Below are 19,751 nucleotides of genomic sequence, written 5' to 3' on the forward strand. Positions count from 1 at the left end.
GGACATCACAATAGAATTAAAATCCCCAGCTACCATGCATCTTTCTCCTACTTGCTGGATTATAGGAAGAAGTACTTCAAACTGGCCATTGCAAATCTGATCAACGCTATGAAGGTGAACCCCTAATACCTCCAAGTGGCGTTGCTGGTCTAGGTCCTCCATTGTGAACCAAATGTAAAAGTCCTCACTGCCTTTCACCAATAAATTAACTTCTTCTTTCCAAGCGACCACCAAACCTACAGTTGTACCATTTGCATCAACACAATAGGATTTTTTAAATCCACATGTACGTAACTGACCATTAACATACAAGGTTTGATGTTTAGTCTCGCATAAAAACATCACCTCGGGGGAATGGGATCTTACTATCCCTTTTGTTAAAATCAAAAGGAGAAGTGCAAAATCATGTAAAGAATTTTATTGCTTTAGTTGAAACACAATTCAACTCTAAAGTCAAAACTGTCCATTCCGATAATGGACCAGAATTTATTTTACATGATTTTTATGCTTCATAGGGCATTATTCATCAACGTAATTGTGTCGAAACCCCTCAACAAAATGGACGGGTAGAACGTAAGCATCAACATATATTAAATATAGCTCGTGCTCTTATGTTTCAATCTAATTTACCATTATCTTTTTTGTCTTATGCTATTAAACAGGCTGTTTATTTGCTTAATAGAGTTCCATCATCTGCAATTAATTTTTAAACACCATTTGAGATTTTATTTAATCATCCACCAAATTATCATGACCTTAAAGTTTTTGGATGTTTATATTTTATTTCTACCCTAATGACAAATAGATCAAAATTTGATCCAAGAGCCAAAAAGGGTGTTTTCATTGGTTTTCAAAATGGTTTTTAAAGGATATATCATTTATCTTTTGGATGACAAAAAGATTGAAATTTTTTGAAATGTTATATTTTATGAATTAGTCTTTCCTTTGGTCCACACAAATGACCCAATTTCTGCTTCCAACCTAACAGCAAATTCTGAACCAAATAATTTTTCTCTCAACACACATAACCTGAAAATACCAACCCATTGACCTATCTCTATCTAATTTTTTATTTCTCTAACAACTTCTCCTTCTTCCTCACTGTTGTGTCCTAACCAACTTGAACCCATGACAATCGAATCTCTTTTAAGGCCCACACCCTCCTCTTCTTCCGCACTAGACACTAGTCCACCATCACCTCCTCATCCCCCGTCACCTTCCTCACCACCTGAGCAACCCCATCCTCGTCATTTCGACCAAACTCATCGACCTCTAGCATATCTCTTTGATTACTTATGCAATTCCTCTTTCACCTCTACAAATCAATATCCCTCAAAGTGCAGGTATCCTTTATCTTCTAGTCATGTATTTTTCTTCTCTTTCATCTTCACATAAAAGGTTTCTTTTATCTCTACATTCTGACGTTGAGTCAAAGTTCTTTAAGGATGCCAATCAATATCCTAATTGGCGTAGTGCTATGAAAGATGAGCTGGATACTCTTGAGTTGAACAAAACTTGGCATCTTGTTGATTGTCCTGCAAGTGTTAATCCAGTTGGCTGTAAATAGGTCTATCACATCAAACGCAAGCCTGATAGTTCAGTTGATCGATATAAAGCTCGCCTTATGGCCAAAGGATTCACCTAGACTGAAGGTGTTGATTTCTTGGAAACCTTCTCTCCTGTTGTCAAGCCTGCCACCATCAGATTAGTTTTGGCATTGGCCTCTATAAAGCATTGGCCCATACATCAGTTAGATGTCAATAATGCTTTCTTACATCGGAATCTTTCTGAAGATGTATACATGACTCTGCCACCCGAGTTCACATCATCTCGGCCAAATCAATTCTGCAAGTTACTAAAGTCATTGTATGGCTTATGACAATCTAGTCGTATGTGGTATGATAAAGTTTCTCATCTTTTGCTATCTTATGAATATCAGCAGACCTTATCAGATTATAGTCTATTTGTTAAATTTACTGGTGCTCAGATTTTTATACTTCTAGTCTATGTTGACGACATCGTTCTCACTGGCAACTCCATTTCTGAACTTGATGCCATTAAATCTATTTTTCACCAACACTTCCGAATTAAAGACTTGGGCCCGTTAAAATATTTTTTGGGTATTGAAGTAGCTTAATCAGCAAAAAGGAATTTGTTTATCTCAAAGAAAATATTGTCTTGATCTTTTGGAGGATTCTGGTTTATTAAGTGCTAAACCTACCTCTATTCCAATGGATAGTTCCACAAGACTATATCAAGACAAAAGTTCCCTGCTATCCGACCCTTCTGTGTATCGCCGTTTGGTTGGGTGTCTTATCTACCTTACCATTACTCGACCAGACATCATGTATGCCACTCAACAATTAAGTCAATTTATAGCATCTTCTACTGAATCTCATCTTCAAGCTTCCAAACATGTGTTATGATATCTGAAAACTAGCCCCGGCAAAGGACTTTTTTTTCTAAGAGAATCAGAAATTCAACTTTTCGGCTTCAGTGACTCTGATTGGGCCGGATGTCCTGACACTCGACGATCTTTAACAGGCTATTGTTTCTTCTTAGGCAACTCTTTAGTCTCTTGGAAGACCAAGAAACCAACCACCGTTGTCCGCTCATCCACTGAAGTAGAATATCGTGCACTTGCCAACACAACTTGTGAACTTCAATAGATATTAAATGTGTTACAATTTTTATGCATCTCTCCTATCCACCCACCAATTTTATATTGTGATAATCAAAATCCTCTTCATATTGCTGCTAATCCGATTTTTCATGAACGAACCAAATATTTAGAGGTTGATTGTCACTTGGTTCAACAAAAAGCTCAAGCTGGAGTGATGAAACTTCTCCCCATTCTTTTTTCTGGGCAGTTAACTGACATTTTCACCAAGCCTTTGTCTCCTCAACCCTTCCATCTTAATCTCAATAAGCTTGGTGTTCTTGACATCCTTCATCCTCCAGCTTGCGGGGTCGTATTAAACCATTCTTCTACCTTAGCCCATGATAACAATAAAGAAGTCTCACAGCCCACAAATTCAGTCCAACAGAATACATAAATTCAGTTCTAATTCTAGCCTTTATCATCTTATCTTATCTTTATGTTACCTTCTTATCTTATCTTTACTTTTATCTTTCGTAGGCAATACTCTATATATATTTAGTTTTATTTGCATAAGTCATTCAATCAAGAAATATATAATAAAGTGTTCTTTATCTTTGCGTACTCTTTATGTACTCTTTCAATTTTATTAGTTGGATTGTTTCTAATTATTGAGTAGAAGATCTTAAAATTTTATATTGGTGAGTTTTTCAAGGCTTTTAATTGTTTAAAAGCTATCAGTAATTCCATTCTTTATTAACAACTTTACAACTAGCTCACTATGATTAGATTAGTTCTATTAATTATATTAATTATACTATTATTTCAATGAAATAAACTTCCATGGATTTCAAATGGAAGTTTGTTACATGTTGTTAGTTAATAACTTAAAATTAGTTGGTAGGTTATAGTAATTACTCTAATTAGTTAACTTTCTCTTACTGTATGTAATTTTTTTCTACCGAAAAACTATATGTCAATTGTAGATCAATTAATTCTTAACAGTTTTTTTTCTTTCTGTGCAAATGGGAGTAGTAGTTTCCTTCCATGAAGAGCATTATAATTGTTCAAATAGAAGAAGAGAGGGACCCATATTATAAGATGATGGAAGAAGTGATTGAGAGGGTGGAAGAAGCTTTTCGAAAGTGCAGCCAAGATAAATCCTTCTTTGGTAGGGACAGTGTTGGATTCCTTGATATTGCTTTTAACTTTGCTTAACTTTCAATTTTATTATGTCTTTCATAATTTTTGAAAAGTTTGTTTCATTTTTATCAAGTTGAGACTAAAACTCTTGAGGAAGTTAAAGAAGTATTACATTATGCTTCCCAAACGAACACTTTTTTTACTCGGATAATGTTGGATAATATGGTTTTATCTCTACCTAATAGGGATGTGGATATCTCAATGCTGAAAGAAGCTGTGCAGTTAGTCAATGAAAAATTTGAGACTGAAATATTCATGACTAAATTTGTTTTACTCTTCATCGAGTTTTCAAAAGCTAAATGGACTTGATTGGAATGTGGTGGTGCTTTTTTTAGCTGCGGTTGCATAAGAGCCAGAAAACTCATTGGTGATTGAAGAAGTTGAGGTTACGCCACCTAACGCTGGTGAAGTCCATTTGAAGATACTCTACACCTCACTTTGCCATACCAATGTTTACTTCTGAAAAGCCAAGGTTTGAAATTTATATAGTGATGTAGCTTGGTCACAAGTTGATTAGGGAATAGGAATTACTTTATAATTGTTTCTTCATTTCTCAAGTTCTTTTTCTTTATTATTATTATTATTATTATTATTATTATTATTATTATTATTATTATGCATCACAAGAGTTTAATATGTTTATATTTCTTTTTCCAATTTCAGGGCCAGACTCCATTATTTTTTTGAATATTTGGTCATGAAGCTGGAGGGGTATGTATATTTTTTACTGTTTTTTAAACTGAGTGTCATAAGAATTGAATGCCTCAGCTTAAACTTCTTTGTATTAAGTCCTGTGATTCTTTACCATGTACATTAGTTCATTCATTATACAATATTATATAAAATAAGATTAAGAAAGTTAAAGAACAATGATATTGGTAATAGTGTAGGATTGTGGAAAGTGTAGGAGAAGGAGTGACTCATCTGAAACCAAGTGACCATGCCCTTCCTATGTTCACCGAAAAATGTGGCGAATGCCCTCATTGCAAGTAAGAGGAGAGCAACATGTGTGACCTTCTCAGGATCAATACTGACAGGAGTGTCATGATCCATGATCAAAAATCAAGATTCTCCATTGAGAAAAAACCAATTTACTATTTTATTGGGACCTCTGAATTCAGTGAATGCACTATGGTTTATGCTGGATGTGTTATAAAGATCAACGCTGAAGCACCACTTGACAAAGTTTGTGTTCTCAGCTGTAGAATTTGCACAGGTTTGCAACATCATCCTAGATTAGTATATGTCCTCACATTTTGTTTGTTGGTGATTCTGTTCTCTGATAAGTAAGATTGCAATACAGTAGAAAGATGTTCATTCAAATCTAATATGAGAAGCAATGCTCCTAAAAAAAGAAATAAAAGCAACAGAAAAAATGCAACATTAAATAGGATATTTTTGTGTTTTTGTAGTAAAATTTCGGTGTCAAAACTAAAAAATTTATGTGTTATTGTTAAAAAATTTCGGTGTTATTGTTATGATAAATTTTGTATAATTCAAAACTCTTCTTCTTCCTCCTCCTCATTTTCTACTGCTTCTTTTCTTTTATCTTTTTCTTTTTTCTTTTTTTTCTTATTTTATTTTTTCATAATTCTTCTTGTTTCACTTTGGTAAAAAAAATAGAACAAAAAAAGAGAAGAAAAAAATAAAAATAAATAAATAACTGTAATATCACATGAAGAATAGGAAGAGAAGAAAAAGAAAAATAAAATACAGCAACAACAACACCAATAGAAAAAGGAGGAGAAAGCACACGAAGAAACACGAAGAAGAAGAACGGTGTGATTTCACACGCATGTTGTGTGAGTGGGTTTTATTGGGTTTGGACCAACTTGGCTTGACTTGATTGTCAAAAAGACTTAGATGTATATAGTAAGACTCTTTTTTAATATTTTCTGTTGAGCAAGAGGCTCTAATTGAGGGATTGAAAAATAATCCAAGCCTGTGGGCATCCGATTACCGCGACGGAGAAAAAAATGGAGACCTGCTAAGTCCTCATGGGAATGGGGATCCGTCCCCACAAATAAATGGGAACAAGAGAAGGAACTGAGGTACCCGTTAAATTTTCACTAGAGTGAAATTTCTTAAATACCCTTTATATATAATTATACATGATGTAAGTATATGTTTATTTTTTTTCAAATTTATTTAAAAACAAATTAATAATGTGCATAATATCTAAATTTGCACCAACTAATTATTTAAATTTATATCATTACGAGAAAGGAGTATTATCATTAAACTATAATCGTCGACCAAGATTTGTTAAGTTAAAAATTTTTTTATTTTGTTTTAGCTTGTATGTTGGAGATTTAGTTAAATAATTAGATTTAATAATATTGAATGTATTTGAATTGGATTTAATTTACTATATTTCAATTAAATTATATAAAATTTTATCATAAATAATTTTTTTAAAATTTAATATCTACAAATACTCACGAATATTTGCTTCTGCCTGAACAAAATAAATAAAAACCCATAAAAAAAATGAGCAGAAATAAAAGGCAATTTTCTATTGGACACCGAAAACGAAAGGAGTCCATGGATATTCCTTGTCATTCCTATTTAAAACAGTTAGATTGTTAAAAGAGGAATGGAGGTCCATTTAACCCACGTGTCATTGATTCATTGGAGCAGCTATGATTATAACTCAATGATAGTGAATTAGATTTGGAGAACACCTTCCGAATAACACCAAATCCTGAACCTCTCAACTAATGGCCAAGAATCACGACAGATATTGCCATCATCACCAAATTTTCTTCACAAAAACAGCGGGTAATTTTCTCCCTCTTCCACAACATATTTGCATGGTGGAACAATATATAAAAAAAAGCGGGGTTAGTTGCTTCACAGCAAGTATATCCAAATTCAATAACTGAGCGCTGAGGCTACCAAAACATAAATAATTGCCATAATTTTCTTCTCAATTTCCATTATTTTTCATTCAACAAACCGTTGAATCACCAGTGAACAAAAGGAAAGAATGCCTCCCATGGCAACAATTCCAACACACAGACCTGAGTTGCATGCTTTGTTCTTCAATCGGTCCATTAGCTGTTTCAAATGCCCAAAAATTGTTGCCTCATGGTCCATGTAACTTTCAAATATTGTTTTTCTTTCATCGTATATCTTCTTTTTTTTTTCGAACCATTTTATTTTGTTGGGTTTTTATTTATTTATTTATTTTGGGATATTGAACACGAATAGGGAACATACGAAATCTTCCCCAATATTGGAAAACACTAATGATAATAAGACGACGACTAATTTGAAGAAGAAAGAAGAACTTTGTGTGCAGCATTTAAGGCCACCGATTCCAAAAACCGAAAATTTAGGGTCCAAGAATCTTCGATTTGAACGGTTGCAGCCATCTGATCAAGAAGTGGCTCAAGGAAATAGGTTTGAATTCGGGGAATTTGTTGCGCGTGAAGCTGTGCTTGATGAAGAATATTGGGTATGTCATTTATTGAATATTGATTTATTATTTTTTTTTTAAAGAAAGGAACATTGATTTCTATGTATTTATGTGTTTATTTTAAATGTTGTGGTAGACAGCGGCATGGCTGAGATCAGAATGTCAATGGGAGAATAGAATGTATGAAAGGTATGATACATATACATCAGAAATTTGGTTTTTGAGAATTCTATAATATAAATATAAACTATATTAAGATAGGTACGAGTAAACGTTGGCACCAATAAATTTTAAATGGGACACTTTGGTCACTTTTTTATTTTTTATATTGGAAAGAAGATGGAGTATCACATGAATATGAGAGAATATGGTGCTTTACGTAAGTGTGATGGTTTGGAAATCGCTGGGTCCGATTTCATGACTTGTAAAATTTTTTCTCATCCAGCAAAGAAATCGCTGGGTCCGATTTCTTTGGACCCAAAAAAATTTGAATGTAAAGCATGAAATCGGTGGGTCCGATTTCCATGCACTGCCTTCCATAAACCACAAATCGGACGGTCCGATTTGTGTCCCCTTTCAACTGCAATAAATCGGACCGTCCGATTTCTTCCCTTCATCTGAACGCTGTCACAACGATGTAAAACTCCCCCAAGTTCCATAACCCAGCATTACACCAAACTTGGTCTCATATCAAAAAAAATTAGCCCACTTTGGTCTTTGTTAAGACTCATTCCTCGCTTTCAATCAAATTTTTAATATGTTTATTGGACGTATAAGCCCCTAACAAATTTTATTATAAGACCATTAGGTCTCAAAATGATGAAGGGACCAAAATGATTCTCTAGGACTTCTAGAGATTAAAAATTTATTCAGGAGCAAAGTGTTCAATCTGAAATTCTTTGAAAACCAATTTAGTTTATAGTCAATAGGAATTGTTGGACATTGTTTTAACTACTGGTAGTTTTTGATCGAGACATCTGAAGGGATCAGCCGAAGGGTGGTCCATTAAGTTTGCATTGATCCACAGTATATGAAAATCTGGGTACCACCATGCCACTGATTCTCGTTGTGTTTTATCCAGATATATTGATAACTTCAAACGGAAATTTGCTGAGCAGGTAGAGGTTCAGGATAATTATTACTTCGTGCAGTGTATATATTGTATGTCTTAAATGGAAATCTTGACAAGAATTCCTATTGCATAGGAATTTATTGCGTTAAGAAGGCGGTGCAAGGTTCTAAATGGGGAGACCTGCACATGCATTATCACGGTAAATCAATCTCATCTTAGATCCTGATTTAGTTTACTTGAGATTTTCAGGTTTCTATATATGAGAAAGAAAACTTGTTAAGTTCCTCACGATTTGATGATAGTTGATTATTTGGGGTCAAGTTTGTCAGGTAAGGAAGCAGCACAACAATTTAAAACATTCAGTATTAAAAAGTGTTGTGGGAACCCTTGATTTGAATATCTGCTATTTGCTGCAAGGCGAGACCTTTCCCGGGGTATTACACTTCATTATTTTCTAATTTCTTATTGATGAATGCATCTCTTGTTCTGCTTAGCCTTATGGTTGTGATGCTTTAGCTTTTCAATTGTTTCTTCAGGAACACGTAAAGGCTCCACTTTTTGTTAGCATCGACAGAACGGCACCGAGCAGATATGGCTACATTGCAAACTTATGTGTCACCAAACCAGCTCGACAACAGGGAATAGCGAGCAACATGTTATATTTTGCTATTGAAGCTGCAAAATATAATGGTAATATGAAACATTGAAGTTAGAGTCGCTCTTACAATGTATGCCTGATACGTCACACATTTGACCACAAGTTTAACATAAATTCCTGTTTTTAACAGGGGTGACTCAAATATATGTTCATGTTGATAGAAATAATAGGCCTGCACAGATGTTGTACCAGAAGTTGGGCTTCCAGGTAACAAAGTTTTATGAATTATTTTCCATTATTTTGAATTCTAGTTAAAAGTCAAAAATCGGTTATGATTTACCATGGTTGTTTAACTTATGATGATGGAAGTTCCATGTTCTATAAACCTATGAAGTGGCTTGTATTTTGATGTTATAACATTAATTTTCAATTTACTAATTTTGATAAACTAACAATTATCAATAAACCGCAGGAGCGCATAACTTGAAATATTAAAATTATTCATATTATTTCTTGGGAATAAAGTTTCTTTGTTCAATTTTGAGGATTCATAGATGCATGGGTCTTGGGTATTTTCAAAATGTTATTATACTAGTTGGAGTGTTGATTCCACACTAATAATAGTTTCGCCATTTTTTGTACTAGATTTTATTGCTTCTAACCTTGGTGTATTTCAGATGGTTGAGACGGCAAACACCAAATTGTCGCTAGAGGAAACATTCTTGCTACGTTTGCAGACTTAAATACAAAAGATTATTGGTTATACTTCAATTGGATGGTTCTGGAGCTGGTGCGAGTTTCAAATTTAAAACGCTTCATGTTCCCGTAATTATTGGATGTAGATATGTTTATGTTGTTCGCAACTCGCAAGTAATTAGCTCCCCTATTTAGTGCATCGCTCTTTTTATAGATGCAAGTATGTAATAGATTCTATTCTTCCCATAGTTAAATTTGACGAAAGAAACAACTCAGATATATTAAGAATGAACAAACTGAATATGGATCCAATTTATCTCGCAATTATTGGATTTATGTTGGTGGGTATGATCCCATCCCCATTTTTTTGTATTTCCCTCTGTTAATGACATGCCATATATATATATATATATATATATTAAGAGTTTTACATATTGATTACACTAACAATGTTAAGAGTTTTACATATTGATTCAATTAGATTCATATATTTAGATGAATTTTTAAATAGTATCTTTGAAAATTAATTATTTTTATTGATGTGTTAATACACAATGTATAAAATTCTTACACTATCTGTATATGAAAATTAAATTTCTATATTAATACCTAAAACTAGATATAAAAAAAAGGCCAATTGAGACCTTTAGTATTTATAAGGTTTAGACTTTAACATTTGACATTTGAGGTTTGAAATTTTCAATTGATTCATTTGTCCAAGATTTTGAAGTTTATCGTAGCACATTGCCATAACAGAATCAAGAATGTTATCGATAGAAATTCCATTGTACTATACTCTAACATTAATTTAATTTAAAGCCTAGTGTTACGTGTATACTAATATCTGAATTCTTGCTGCAGCAATGTCATGTCCACCATGGACAAGATATGTCTTCAGTCATGGCAGTGTTATAGGGTTGTGCTACTCTATTTTGGCAGTCATGGCAGTGTTATACGCTCAGAATGATTCTATTTTACATGTCATTAGACACTCACATAGTAGGTGAACAAGTGCACATTTTTGCAAGAAGTTTTTTGGTTAGAATGGGGCTGAAAAGTTGCACATTTATCAGAATTTGTAGGATGGGAATTGGATCTTGGTCAAATACTCCATGCATACCACCAATCGAGTAGGATCCTAAATCATGCATCACATCACATGTATTTTTCTAATGGAAAAGTATAGGGTATCAATATACTATCTGCCAACTTATTACTAACAATAATTAATTATTGTATTTTAAATACATGTATAAGAAGACACATCCAGGAAATATATATATAAAGACACTTCTATTAGATACAGCCATAAAAAAGATATTTTTGTTAAACACATCCACAAAAACATTTCCGTTAAACACAGTTATAAACAAGAGTTGGCAGAAATTGGCAGAAATGCTATTGGTAACGTAGCAGGATTGTTCTCTAATAAAGGGATACGATTCGCTCTGTTGAACAAAGTAAAAAAATAAAAAGGTACACGATTCCTTCTCATATCATTTGATCCTAATAACAGGGAATATGGTACTCCCTAAGCAACCAAAATATGCATCTACAATAACTCTTTGAAGGGAAACCCAACTTGAGTGTCAGAAGTGTTTCTGGGAAAGACATATAAAAAGTAAACAACAAATTTACACGATAATTAGCATACACCCTTTAGAATTTGTTCCATATTCATATTGGTAGAAAGTTTTCACCTGGTCTCATTCTTACATCGAAATATATTTTACTTATGCCAAAAATGTCACTAACTACTACATAAGTTCATATCTGGTACTAATCCTAATTTATACACCATCCATGGATACTGACGAATAATTCAAAGCACCCTGATAAGGATCAGGGACTTTGACATGACGCAACAAAGGAGAGTTCTGCAAACCAATTATCTCAAGCTGCATGTTTGAGTGGCCCTTCAGAAAAATATCTGTCACCTGCAGAAAAGACATCACATTAAAACCTTTTTCCAACGTCCCACTACTCCAATCAACATTCATTGCACCATATTTTTCGATGCCATCATAGTTCGACCATAGATACGGCGAGAAGTTTTAATGATTGATATACCTGTGTGCATCCAAAAAGATTAAGTGATATCAGTGACGAGCAGCTATCTACTATTAAACCCAATGCATTGTCTGTCAAATTTCGGCACCAAGATAGATCTAGAGCACGCAAATTTTTTGCATGGCTTGCAAGTGATAGGGCTGTGTGGTAGCCAACCTGCATTAAATAGAACTTGGCCCTCAGAAACTGAAACAATACAACTTATCACGTGTGTAAAGAGTTCTTTTTTCTTTTTCTTTTTCCTTTTTTGAATACTAACTCAAATAGGAAGGATGTTTTGACACTTAGTAAACCACACAGCAATTCCAGCTCCTCACAAATGCTTAAGTGTGCATATGTGGTGGGTTATATAGCATTTGTAGCCATATGGGGAGAGAAACACGGAGACAAATAAACGAAGTACCTTCTTAACACTATTAAGTGACAGTTCTTGCAAGGACTCCCCACTTGTCTCCAAAAATGCAGCAATGGCTTCATCACTGCATTAGCAAAGGGGAACAAAAATTTAACAGTTAGTAGCAGACCCTACCAACATAGATATTGAATTAGATAAAATTGATTATCTCAAATCCTGAATACAAAGGACCATTTAGATCGAAGACTACAAGGGAATCAAACACTTTTGGATGCATAAAAAATGTATAAGAGTTCAAATTCGAAAATTTATATAGCAGTCTTGATAGTGCAAAAACCATTAGAAACTATTTTGAGTCGTCTGTTGCAAATAACAGACTGATCTAAGAAGCATCCTAATAAAAATAAGCAAAGATATATGCTCTGAGCTCTGTCTATACTAAAGAGAAAGATAGCAGGGAAAATAAGGACCTGAAATGATTACGGCAAAGCTTCAGTGTATGAAGTGCACGGCAATGATTACTTAGATAACCTATGGATAAATCTGTTAATGTCTCCAAGTGCATAATATCAAGCACGCATAATCCAGGACAATGTTCTGCAATGATTTTTATTGATGCATCTGTCACATTTCTGCACATCAAAAGAAATGTAAATCAACAAGTTTTGACAATAATAGAAAAATATGGAGTTTAAATCAAGGGGAAATAAAAGTATCCAAATTCACAAGTAATAGTTAAGTACACATACGATAAGCAGCCAACCAAAGTTTGAACCAACCACAATGACGGTTTCAAATAAAATTTTCGGTCATACACAGGAAAATACTTACTGAATTTATGTATCACATCTTAAAAGAGTTTCCAGACATGAAACAACCATACCTAACTCTGATAATACTTAGTAGTTAGTACTTACACACAATTTTGTAAAACGAGCTCTTTTAAGTTGTGACCCCGAGCAGTGATGTAATCCTTGACAAATTCATCACAAACAGTTTTAACACTGGCTACTGACAAAACTTCCAAATGTTCAAGCTCCAGAAGTGCTGGCAGAACCAGTGCAGCATCAATGCCATTGCATTCATCGAGATACAATTCCTTTAGAAGAGATCTTAATGATTCAGCCAAATGAAAAATGCCAGAAGATGTGAGAAGGGAGCACCGGCTGAGGTTGACTGATCTAAGTGCTGGAGCAGAAGAGACAAGTGCTCGCAACCCTAAATCTGAAAGACGACATGCACCCGTAATGGATAGGCTAGTTAATCTAGGCAAGTGCCCCCTTGATTGTGCCAAAGTAGCATATATTACATAATCTGCCAAACATCGCCCGCACTGGTCGAGTTGCAGCACCTATTCAAAATGTAAATAAAAATAACCAGAACTCAGGTATCTGTGATGTTAATAATAGAAGCAGACAAGAAGTTAATCAAATCTTCAACAATACAATTGAAATTGAACAAGCCAAGAATATAAACCTTTTAAAAAGAACAAAGATTCCCAGTTACACAATCAAAATATAGCAAAATATAGTACCATAAATACTGGCAAATAAGTCAAAACATAAACTTAATAGAAAATCTAACACTAAACTATACGTGAGATGAATCACCGTTAACACATAAGTTCAAAACGAGCATATTACATAGAAGGACGTACCACCAAATTGGTAGTGTCACACATTTGGAAACATTTAATAAAGTGCTCCTCCGACAGCCAAGAGCAATTCCTCAACCGAATCTCTGTGGGCGATCCACAAACAAGTAGTCCAAAAAAGTGATCGGTAATCCTATCCGAGTCACACAACAATTGGCTAAGCCTGTGCCTCAGGGAATCAGGCACACTGTCAAGTGAAGCTATGTCATCAACATTCCGAGCAAGAATATCCAGGCAAAGCTCCTGCAATGAAGGGGCCAAGAACTTTCTACCGGTTAGCGCTTGATTTCTCTTAGGAACCCACTTAATAGACTCCACTAAGCTTCTTTCCGAAGGCCCACTCCCTGTTTGAAAACTCTTCTTCTCCCTATCCCGTATGATCTTCATAGCCGTTGAGAAAGGACCTGGCCAATCCTCAATCTCATGCTCAACTTCAGGCTCAGGAACCGAATTGTCATTGGTGTTTTCTTCATCTTCAGCAGTGAAATGAGCAAATCGCGATGCGTTCTCCCTGGCTATGTCCCTAAACCGGTCCATCCTATTCGAGCCATGCTCTCTTTGATTACCATTGTTATTGTTGTTGTTGTTAGTGTCTCTTGATCGTTCTCGAGCTCTCATTTGGACAGGAACTGCATTACCCTCTTCTGAAGGGAGCTTGGCATCTGATCCATTCTCCAATGTAGTTTCATGAGCAACAGCATTGCGTGGTGGTTCGCCATTAGCAACAACCGCAGATTTCCCTTTCTCTTCCCTGCTGAGTCTCCTTCGTCCCACACTCATGCTTCCAACTTCCACCGTAACCGCATCTCTGCTGCTGCTACCGCCGCCCAGTTTCCTCTTCCCTCTATTACCAGAAACAACATTTTCCATACCCTCATCAATATTCTGCTTCTCGATCTTCACCGCATCAACATAACTATTTGTGTCCTTCGTTTCACACTTTTGCTGCTCTTCTTCTTCTTCTTCTTCGCTTTTCTGTGATATGGTTTTCCTACCACGCTTGGCGCTACCACTTCCCGGATCGCCGTTACTGACAGCGTTATATTGGTTTGCTTCCATTCCTCTCATGAGAACCTTCTTTCCTGACCGTAAGTTCAGAAAACCCTTCCCACTCTCGTCCAACTTGACAGTTGCTGTTCCGGAAACAGCTGACCTGCCCTTTCTTTTTCCCCTTCCACTGGCGGCGTTTCCGGTGGGGCCAGAGTCGGTGTCATTGGAAACCCTAACGGCGGTTGCGGTTGAACCATCGACAGCACCGAATTGGGGAGGATCGGAGTTTGGAATGGAATTGAGGCGGAGACTACGTCTACGAGGGGGAAACGAAGAGGGTTCGTTGGTTTGGGTGGGAGTGTGCGGATGCATAGAGTCGATGGTTTTTGAAGATTTTGGTGTGGTTTTGGTAGGTACCATTGCGTGAGTGAGAGTGAAGTGGAAGTGGAACAAGTGAAAAGAGGGGGAATGAAGAGAGAGAGATTTGGAGATCTAGAGAGAAAAATAAGTTTTTTTTTTTGAAAGCAATAATACTTTTTTGGTAGGTTATTGGCGAGGGATTAATTATGTCATCGAAGGAGGAAAGAAAGAGGAATCCAAGTGGTTGGTTTAGTTGGCAAAAGCAGGAACCTTGGTTTTAAGTGCAGACTGCAGAGTGTAGAGAGTGGAGAGTTGGGAGAGATAATTGAGAAGGGCGAGCGGCAGAGTGTCTTGCGTTAGGTTTTCTGGAAAGGAGGGAAGAGAAACTTCTCCTGTACACTTGATGTACCGGTCTATCTTTCCCGCCATATCGTTATTTTATTATTTTTATTTTCCTTTTTCGTTTTTATCGGAATTGAATTCAGAGGTATTTTTATAATCAAAAGTCAACATCGAACCTGCATCAGTAAATGCAGTCAAATCACATGATCAACAGTAATTCAACTAGTAATTTAAGTAAAAATTTACTTGGTAGTTATTTTTATATAAAATTGATAATTAAAATTTATTTAATAATTTAATATATTTAATAAAATTATTTTTTAATAATTTTTAATTATTAGTTTTATATAAACATAATTACATGTTAATTATTACTATAAATTATTGTATAATAACATATCAAATTTAATAAAATAAATATAAAAAAATTAATTTTTTTTGGTGACATAAAAAAAATTAATTTAATTTTGAATTTAGGATATGTACAATATTTAGGAAAATAAAATGGCTTCATAACATAAGAATTTGTAATTTGTTTGGCCTAGTAGCCGGACTAGTACATGACTCTCATGTGTTTGAACTTTGAACCCTAATTGTGCCATTTTACGAAATATTTTTCGTTTTAAATCATTGTAAAATGAATTATATTTTTCTTAATCATCTCTTAATTTTGTAGCTATTATCAGCACAATTTATATGTTTTATTTCAATTTTGCAACTATTGCTAGCAAAATTAAGGAAGAATATTTGATAACTTTGAAATTGATTAATGTTACATAAATACACTCTTGCATTAAAGAACAAACACGTGAGAAATATTAAGTGAAAATGAGATTAAGTTTGATGCTGGTTCAATTTCGTCTTAATTTAACAAATTTAGACCAAGGCTTGTTAGAAGCTCTTATCTTATAGGGTAAAAACTGAATTTAGGACACTTACAATGCTTTACAGCCTCAATTTTTTCGTTATAGAACCCATAAATGTGATGTGCCTGAATATTAGGGGTGGCAACGGGGCGGGTAGGGGCGGGTTTTTGCTCTACCCGACCCCGCCCCACTCAACAAAAACCCGCATCGAACCCGCCCCGCTTCTACCCGCGGGTAGTAAAATGTTAAACCCTAACCCGCTCCTGCGGGTACCTGTCCCGCCCCAATAATTATTAAATCTAAAAAATAAAATAAAATTTTAAAAATTATATAACCATTATTTACATTCATAACATAAATTAAAGTAAAAATTTAAATATAATACAATCTTATTAATCATTTTACTAATTATTTTATATATATTACATATATTATATATACCGAGGCGGGTAGGGGCGGGTTTAACCTAAACCCGCCCCGCCCCGCCCCGCCCAAGAACCCGCCCCGGTGCGGGTGCGGGTAATTACCCGCCCCGAACGGGTAGACCAGACGATGCGTTATATATATATATGTGTGTGTGTGTGAATTTTTGTATAAATCTAAAAATGAAGTCGCACGGTCTGAGTTGTATTTTTTAAATTTAATTTGAATCAGTTCTCCCTAATCGGTGGGTCTGATTTATGGATATTGTATATATAAAAGTGTGTAACTCGTAGAAGAGTCTCAGACCCCGTCTTCTTCTTCATTTTGCTCGGCTTCTTCCTCTGGTTTCTTCCATTTGTGTTTTTCTCCTTCTTGGTATGTAGCCCAAAAATTTGGTAGTGTAGTTTCTGTTGTTATTTAATAGAGTGAGAGAAATTGATGACAGAGTTCTTTTAAAAGTGTATTATTTTGGCCATATTTTGTTACAAACATCTGAAGGAGTAAAATTTATTTTTGAAAATCCGTCAGATGTTGTTATTCCCTTCACAATCTCATTTAAAGAGCTCAAAGGTGTGATCTGTAAGAAAATAGAGATGTCAAGGAAAATATCTTGTATTTTATACAGATATCCCATACCAGTGTTTAGTGGATTCGTCCAATTTTAAACCAAATATGTAACGGACGAAGCGAGTTTACAAGAGATGTTTTCAATGTATATTAAAAGTCGTACTCAAATCTCGTTCATCGAGTTGTACGTTGAGTTCGAACAATCTGAGGCCGACCGGAATATTGTACATGAAGATTACAATAGTGATAGTGAAGAAGAGTTCGAAAGCAATTACGAAGTTGTTGGTCCAGACGGTGATGAAGATCAAGGTAACGGCATCATAGCTCCAAATGTGACAGACGTGGCAAATGCACTAGCAAACGAAGTGCTGTTTGAGGAGCCATCTTGAATGCGAGTTTTGGATTTGGATGCCATGCATGTTCCAGAGTTTTAGAAATATATAAGTGCAGGTACGTGGTTGCCTATATTTATAAATAGGATTAGAAGTTTGTAATAATTTAGATTGACCGATGGACCAAATAGTTAAGTGAAGTGTGAAAATATACTCAACTAGCATTTGTTTATTGGTTTATTTAGTTAAGTTTAAGATAATAATATTGTTAGTTAGTTATTGATTTAGTTAAAAAAAATTAGTATTTATTAATCAGTATTTAATTATGTGTTTATATTGTTATTTTGTTTAAAATGAGATAATGACCAGATGTACAGCTTATTTATATCATAATTGATGCTGTGAGTATTAATTTACTTCTAGTTTTGTTTATTAAATATTCGTGTATTAAGTATTTTCTGTTCGGCTGCCTTCGCCACAGAAATTTCTATTGTCGCATAAGGTGAATTTGCCGTTGGGATGGAATTCAGTTTCAGCGAAGCTGTTATTAAGGCAATGAAAGAGTATACCATTCGAAGAAGTGTAGACTATAAGGTGTATGAGTCAGAGCAGTTGACATTTTATGCCAAGTGTACACAGTATGAGTCAGGGTGTGATTGGCTTGTCAGGGTTACCATGATCAGCAGGAAGCACTGTTGGGTTATAAGGAGGTATAATGGTAGTCATACCTGTATTAGAGCCAACATTTCTCAGGATCATTCTAAGCTGGATTCGATCACAATTGCAGAAGTCATCAAGCCGTTGGTCGAAGCTGATCCCTCGTTAAAGGTAAAATCAGTTATTGTAGAAGTGCAATCGAAGTTCAACTACACCGTCAGTTATCGGAAAGCATGGTTGGCTAAGCAAAAGGCAGTAGAAAAAATATATGAAGGTTGGGAAGCATCGTACGAAGCATTGCCTATATGGTTTGAGGCCATGTATCATAAGGAGCCATCAACTATCGTCCATTTTGAGACTATGCCTGCATATCAAAGTGATGACTTGGTGACTGATATTCGGGTATTGCATCGAGTATTTTGGAGTTATTACCCCTACATTAGAGCATTCAGACATTGTAAGCCAATTGTCCAGGTGGATGCGACTCACTTGTACGGAAAGTATAAGGGTTGTCTTTTAGTGGCAGTTTCACAGGATGACAACAACAATATCGTCCCAATTGCATTTGCTATTGTGGAGGGAGAGACTTCTGATGCGTGTCACTTTTTCCTCAGTAACCTGCGACAACATGTTGTCACTCGGGATGGTGTGTGGCTGATATCCGACCGACACGAATCCATCAATGCAGCTGTGGCACGCAGTAACAGAGCTTGGTCACCTCTCAGAGCTTTCCACATGTTTTGCATCAGGCATATAGAGTCAAATTTTCTGAGAAAATTCAAGGCACTGTACCTACAAAAACTGGTCGTCAATATAGGTAACATTGAGTAATTCTAAGTTCGTTGCTAATAGAGTTACCTTTAACAAGTGCTTGTCATCCATTTTTTTACAATTGTTTTTTGTTATCGTGCAGGTTATTCGTGGATGGTGCGTGAGTACGAAGTGTGTTACCAGTGTTTACGAGAACGGGGCGAGGCTTACACTAACTGGTTAGATCGAATTTCCCACGAACAATATGCGTTGGCATTTGATGGTAGCTACCGATGGAGTCACATGACGACGAACCTAGTGGAATGCATCAACTCAGTGTTGCGGGGTGCACGCAATCTCCCCATCACTGCTCTTGTCAAGCAACATCTACAGGCTTAATGAGTTGTTCAGCCGAAAAAGAGCCGAGGCGGAAGCACGGGTTAATGCTGGGCATGTTTTTTCTGAGCCCGTGACCTCAAAGTTGCATGCAAACCAGCTAGCATCAGAAAACATCCAGGTCAGTTACTTCGACTGGCAGAATGAGGTCTTTGAGGTGTGTGAGATGCCAAGTGGATTGGAATATGCCGTCGACCTCCGTCGACAATGATGTAACTGTGGTAAGTTCCAGGTGCACCGGATTCCTTGTCGACATGTATTTGCATGTTGTGCAAATCAATGACTGGATTGGCAAGGGTATGTGCATGATATGTATAAGATGGACCAAGTTCGGCGGGTGTACCGAGCTAGGTCTAGACCACTGGGGAATCCTACTACATGGTTGTCTTACAATGGGCCT

At 35.6% G+C, this 19,751-nt stretch overlaps 3 protein-coding genes and 1 pseudogene across 4 annotated transcripts; 3 read left to right on the forward strand and 1 right to left on the reverse strand.

The window, feature by feature from the left end:
• The first annotated feature begins 3,952 nt into the window (after positions 1-3,952).
• Positions 3,953-5,092, forward strand: LOC130966105 (alcohol dehydrogenase 1-like; annotated as a pseudogene).
• A 1,497-nt stretch (positions 5,093-6,589) lies between these two features.
• On the forward strand, positions 6,590-9,978 carry LOC130968121 (GCN5-related N-acetyltransferase 6, chloroplastic-like). 2 transcript variants are annotated; one of them, XM_057893212.1, is made up of 9 exons: positions 6,590-6,901; positions 7,016-7,262; positions 7,360-7,412; positions 8,305-8,341; positions 8,429-8,494; positions 8,625-8,729; positions 8,832-8,985; positions 9,084-9,160; positions 9,571-9,978. In XM_057893212.1, exons 1-9 carry the CDS (start codon positions 6,792-6,794, stop codon positions 9,634-9,636), a joined length of 915 nt encoding a protein of 304 aa, XP_057749195.1. In that variant the 5' UTR covers positions 6,590-6,791; the 3' UTR covers positions 9,637-9,978. The 2 variants fall into 2 exon arrangements, with proteins under 2 accessions (XP_057749195.1, XP_057749196.1); XM_057893213.1 differs by having other exon boundaries at positions 6,590-6,895.
• A 994-nt stretch (positions 9,979-10,972) lies between these two features.
• LOC130967573 (DNA repair protein rhp7-like) lies at positions 10,973-15,376 on the reverse strand. Its single transcript, XM_057892494.1, has 6 exons — positions 13,672-15,376; positions 12,932-13,365; positions 12,485-12,646; positions 12,063-12,138; positions 11,660-11,815; positions 10,973-11,526 (listed from the first exon to the last, which is right to left on the reverse strand). The coding sequence occupies exons 1-6, from the start codon at positions 15,076-15,078 to the stop codon at positions 11,380-11,382; spliced, it is 2,382 nt and encodes a 793-aa protein (XP_057748477.1). The 5' UTR covers positions 15,079-15,376; the 3' UTR covers positions 10,973-11,379.
• Positions 15,377-18,067: 2,691 nt separating this feature from the next.
• Positions 18,068-19,354, forward strand: LOC130966107 (uncharacterized). The gene is made up of 2 exons (XM_057890872.1): positions 18,068-19,022; positions 19,119-19,354. The coding sequence occupies exons 1-2, from the start codon at positions 18,068-18,070 to the stop codon at positions 19,352-19,354; spliced, it is 1,191 nt and encodes a 396-aa protein (XP_057746855.1).
• Positions 19,355-19,751: the final 397 nt, after the last annotated feature.

Source organism: Arachis stenosperma, chromosome 3 (genome assembly GCF_014773155.1).
Source record: "Arachis stenosperma cultivar V10309 chromosome 3, arast.V10309.gnm1.PFL2, whole genome shotgun sequence".
Classification (NCBI taxonomy): Eukaryota; Viridiplantae; Streptophyta; class Magnoliopsida; order Fabales; family Fabaceae; genus Arachis; species Arachis stenosperma.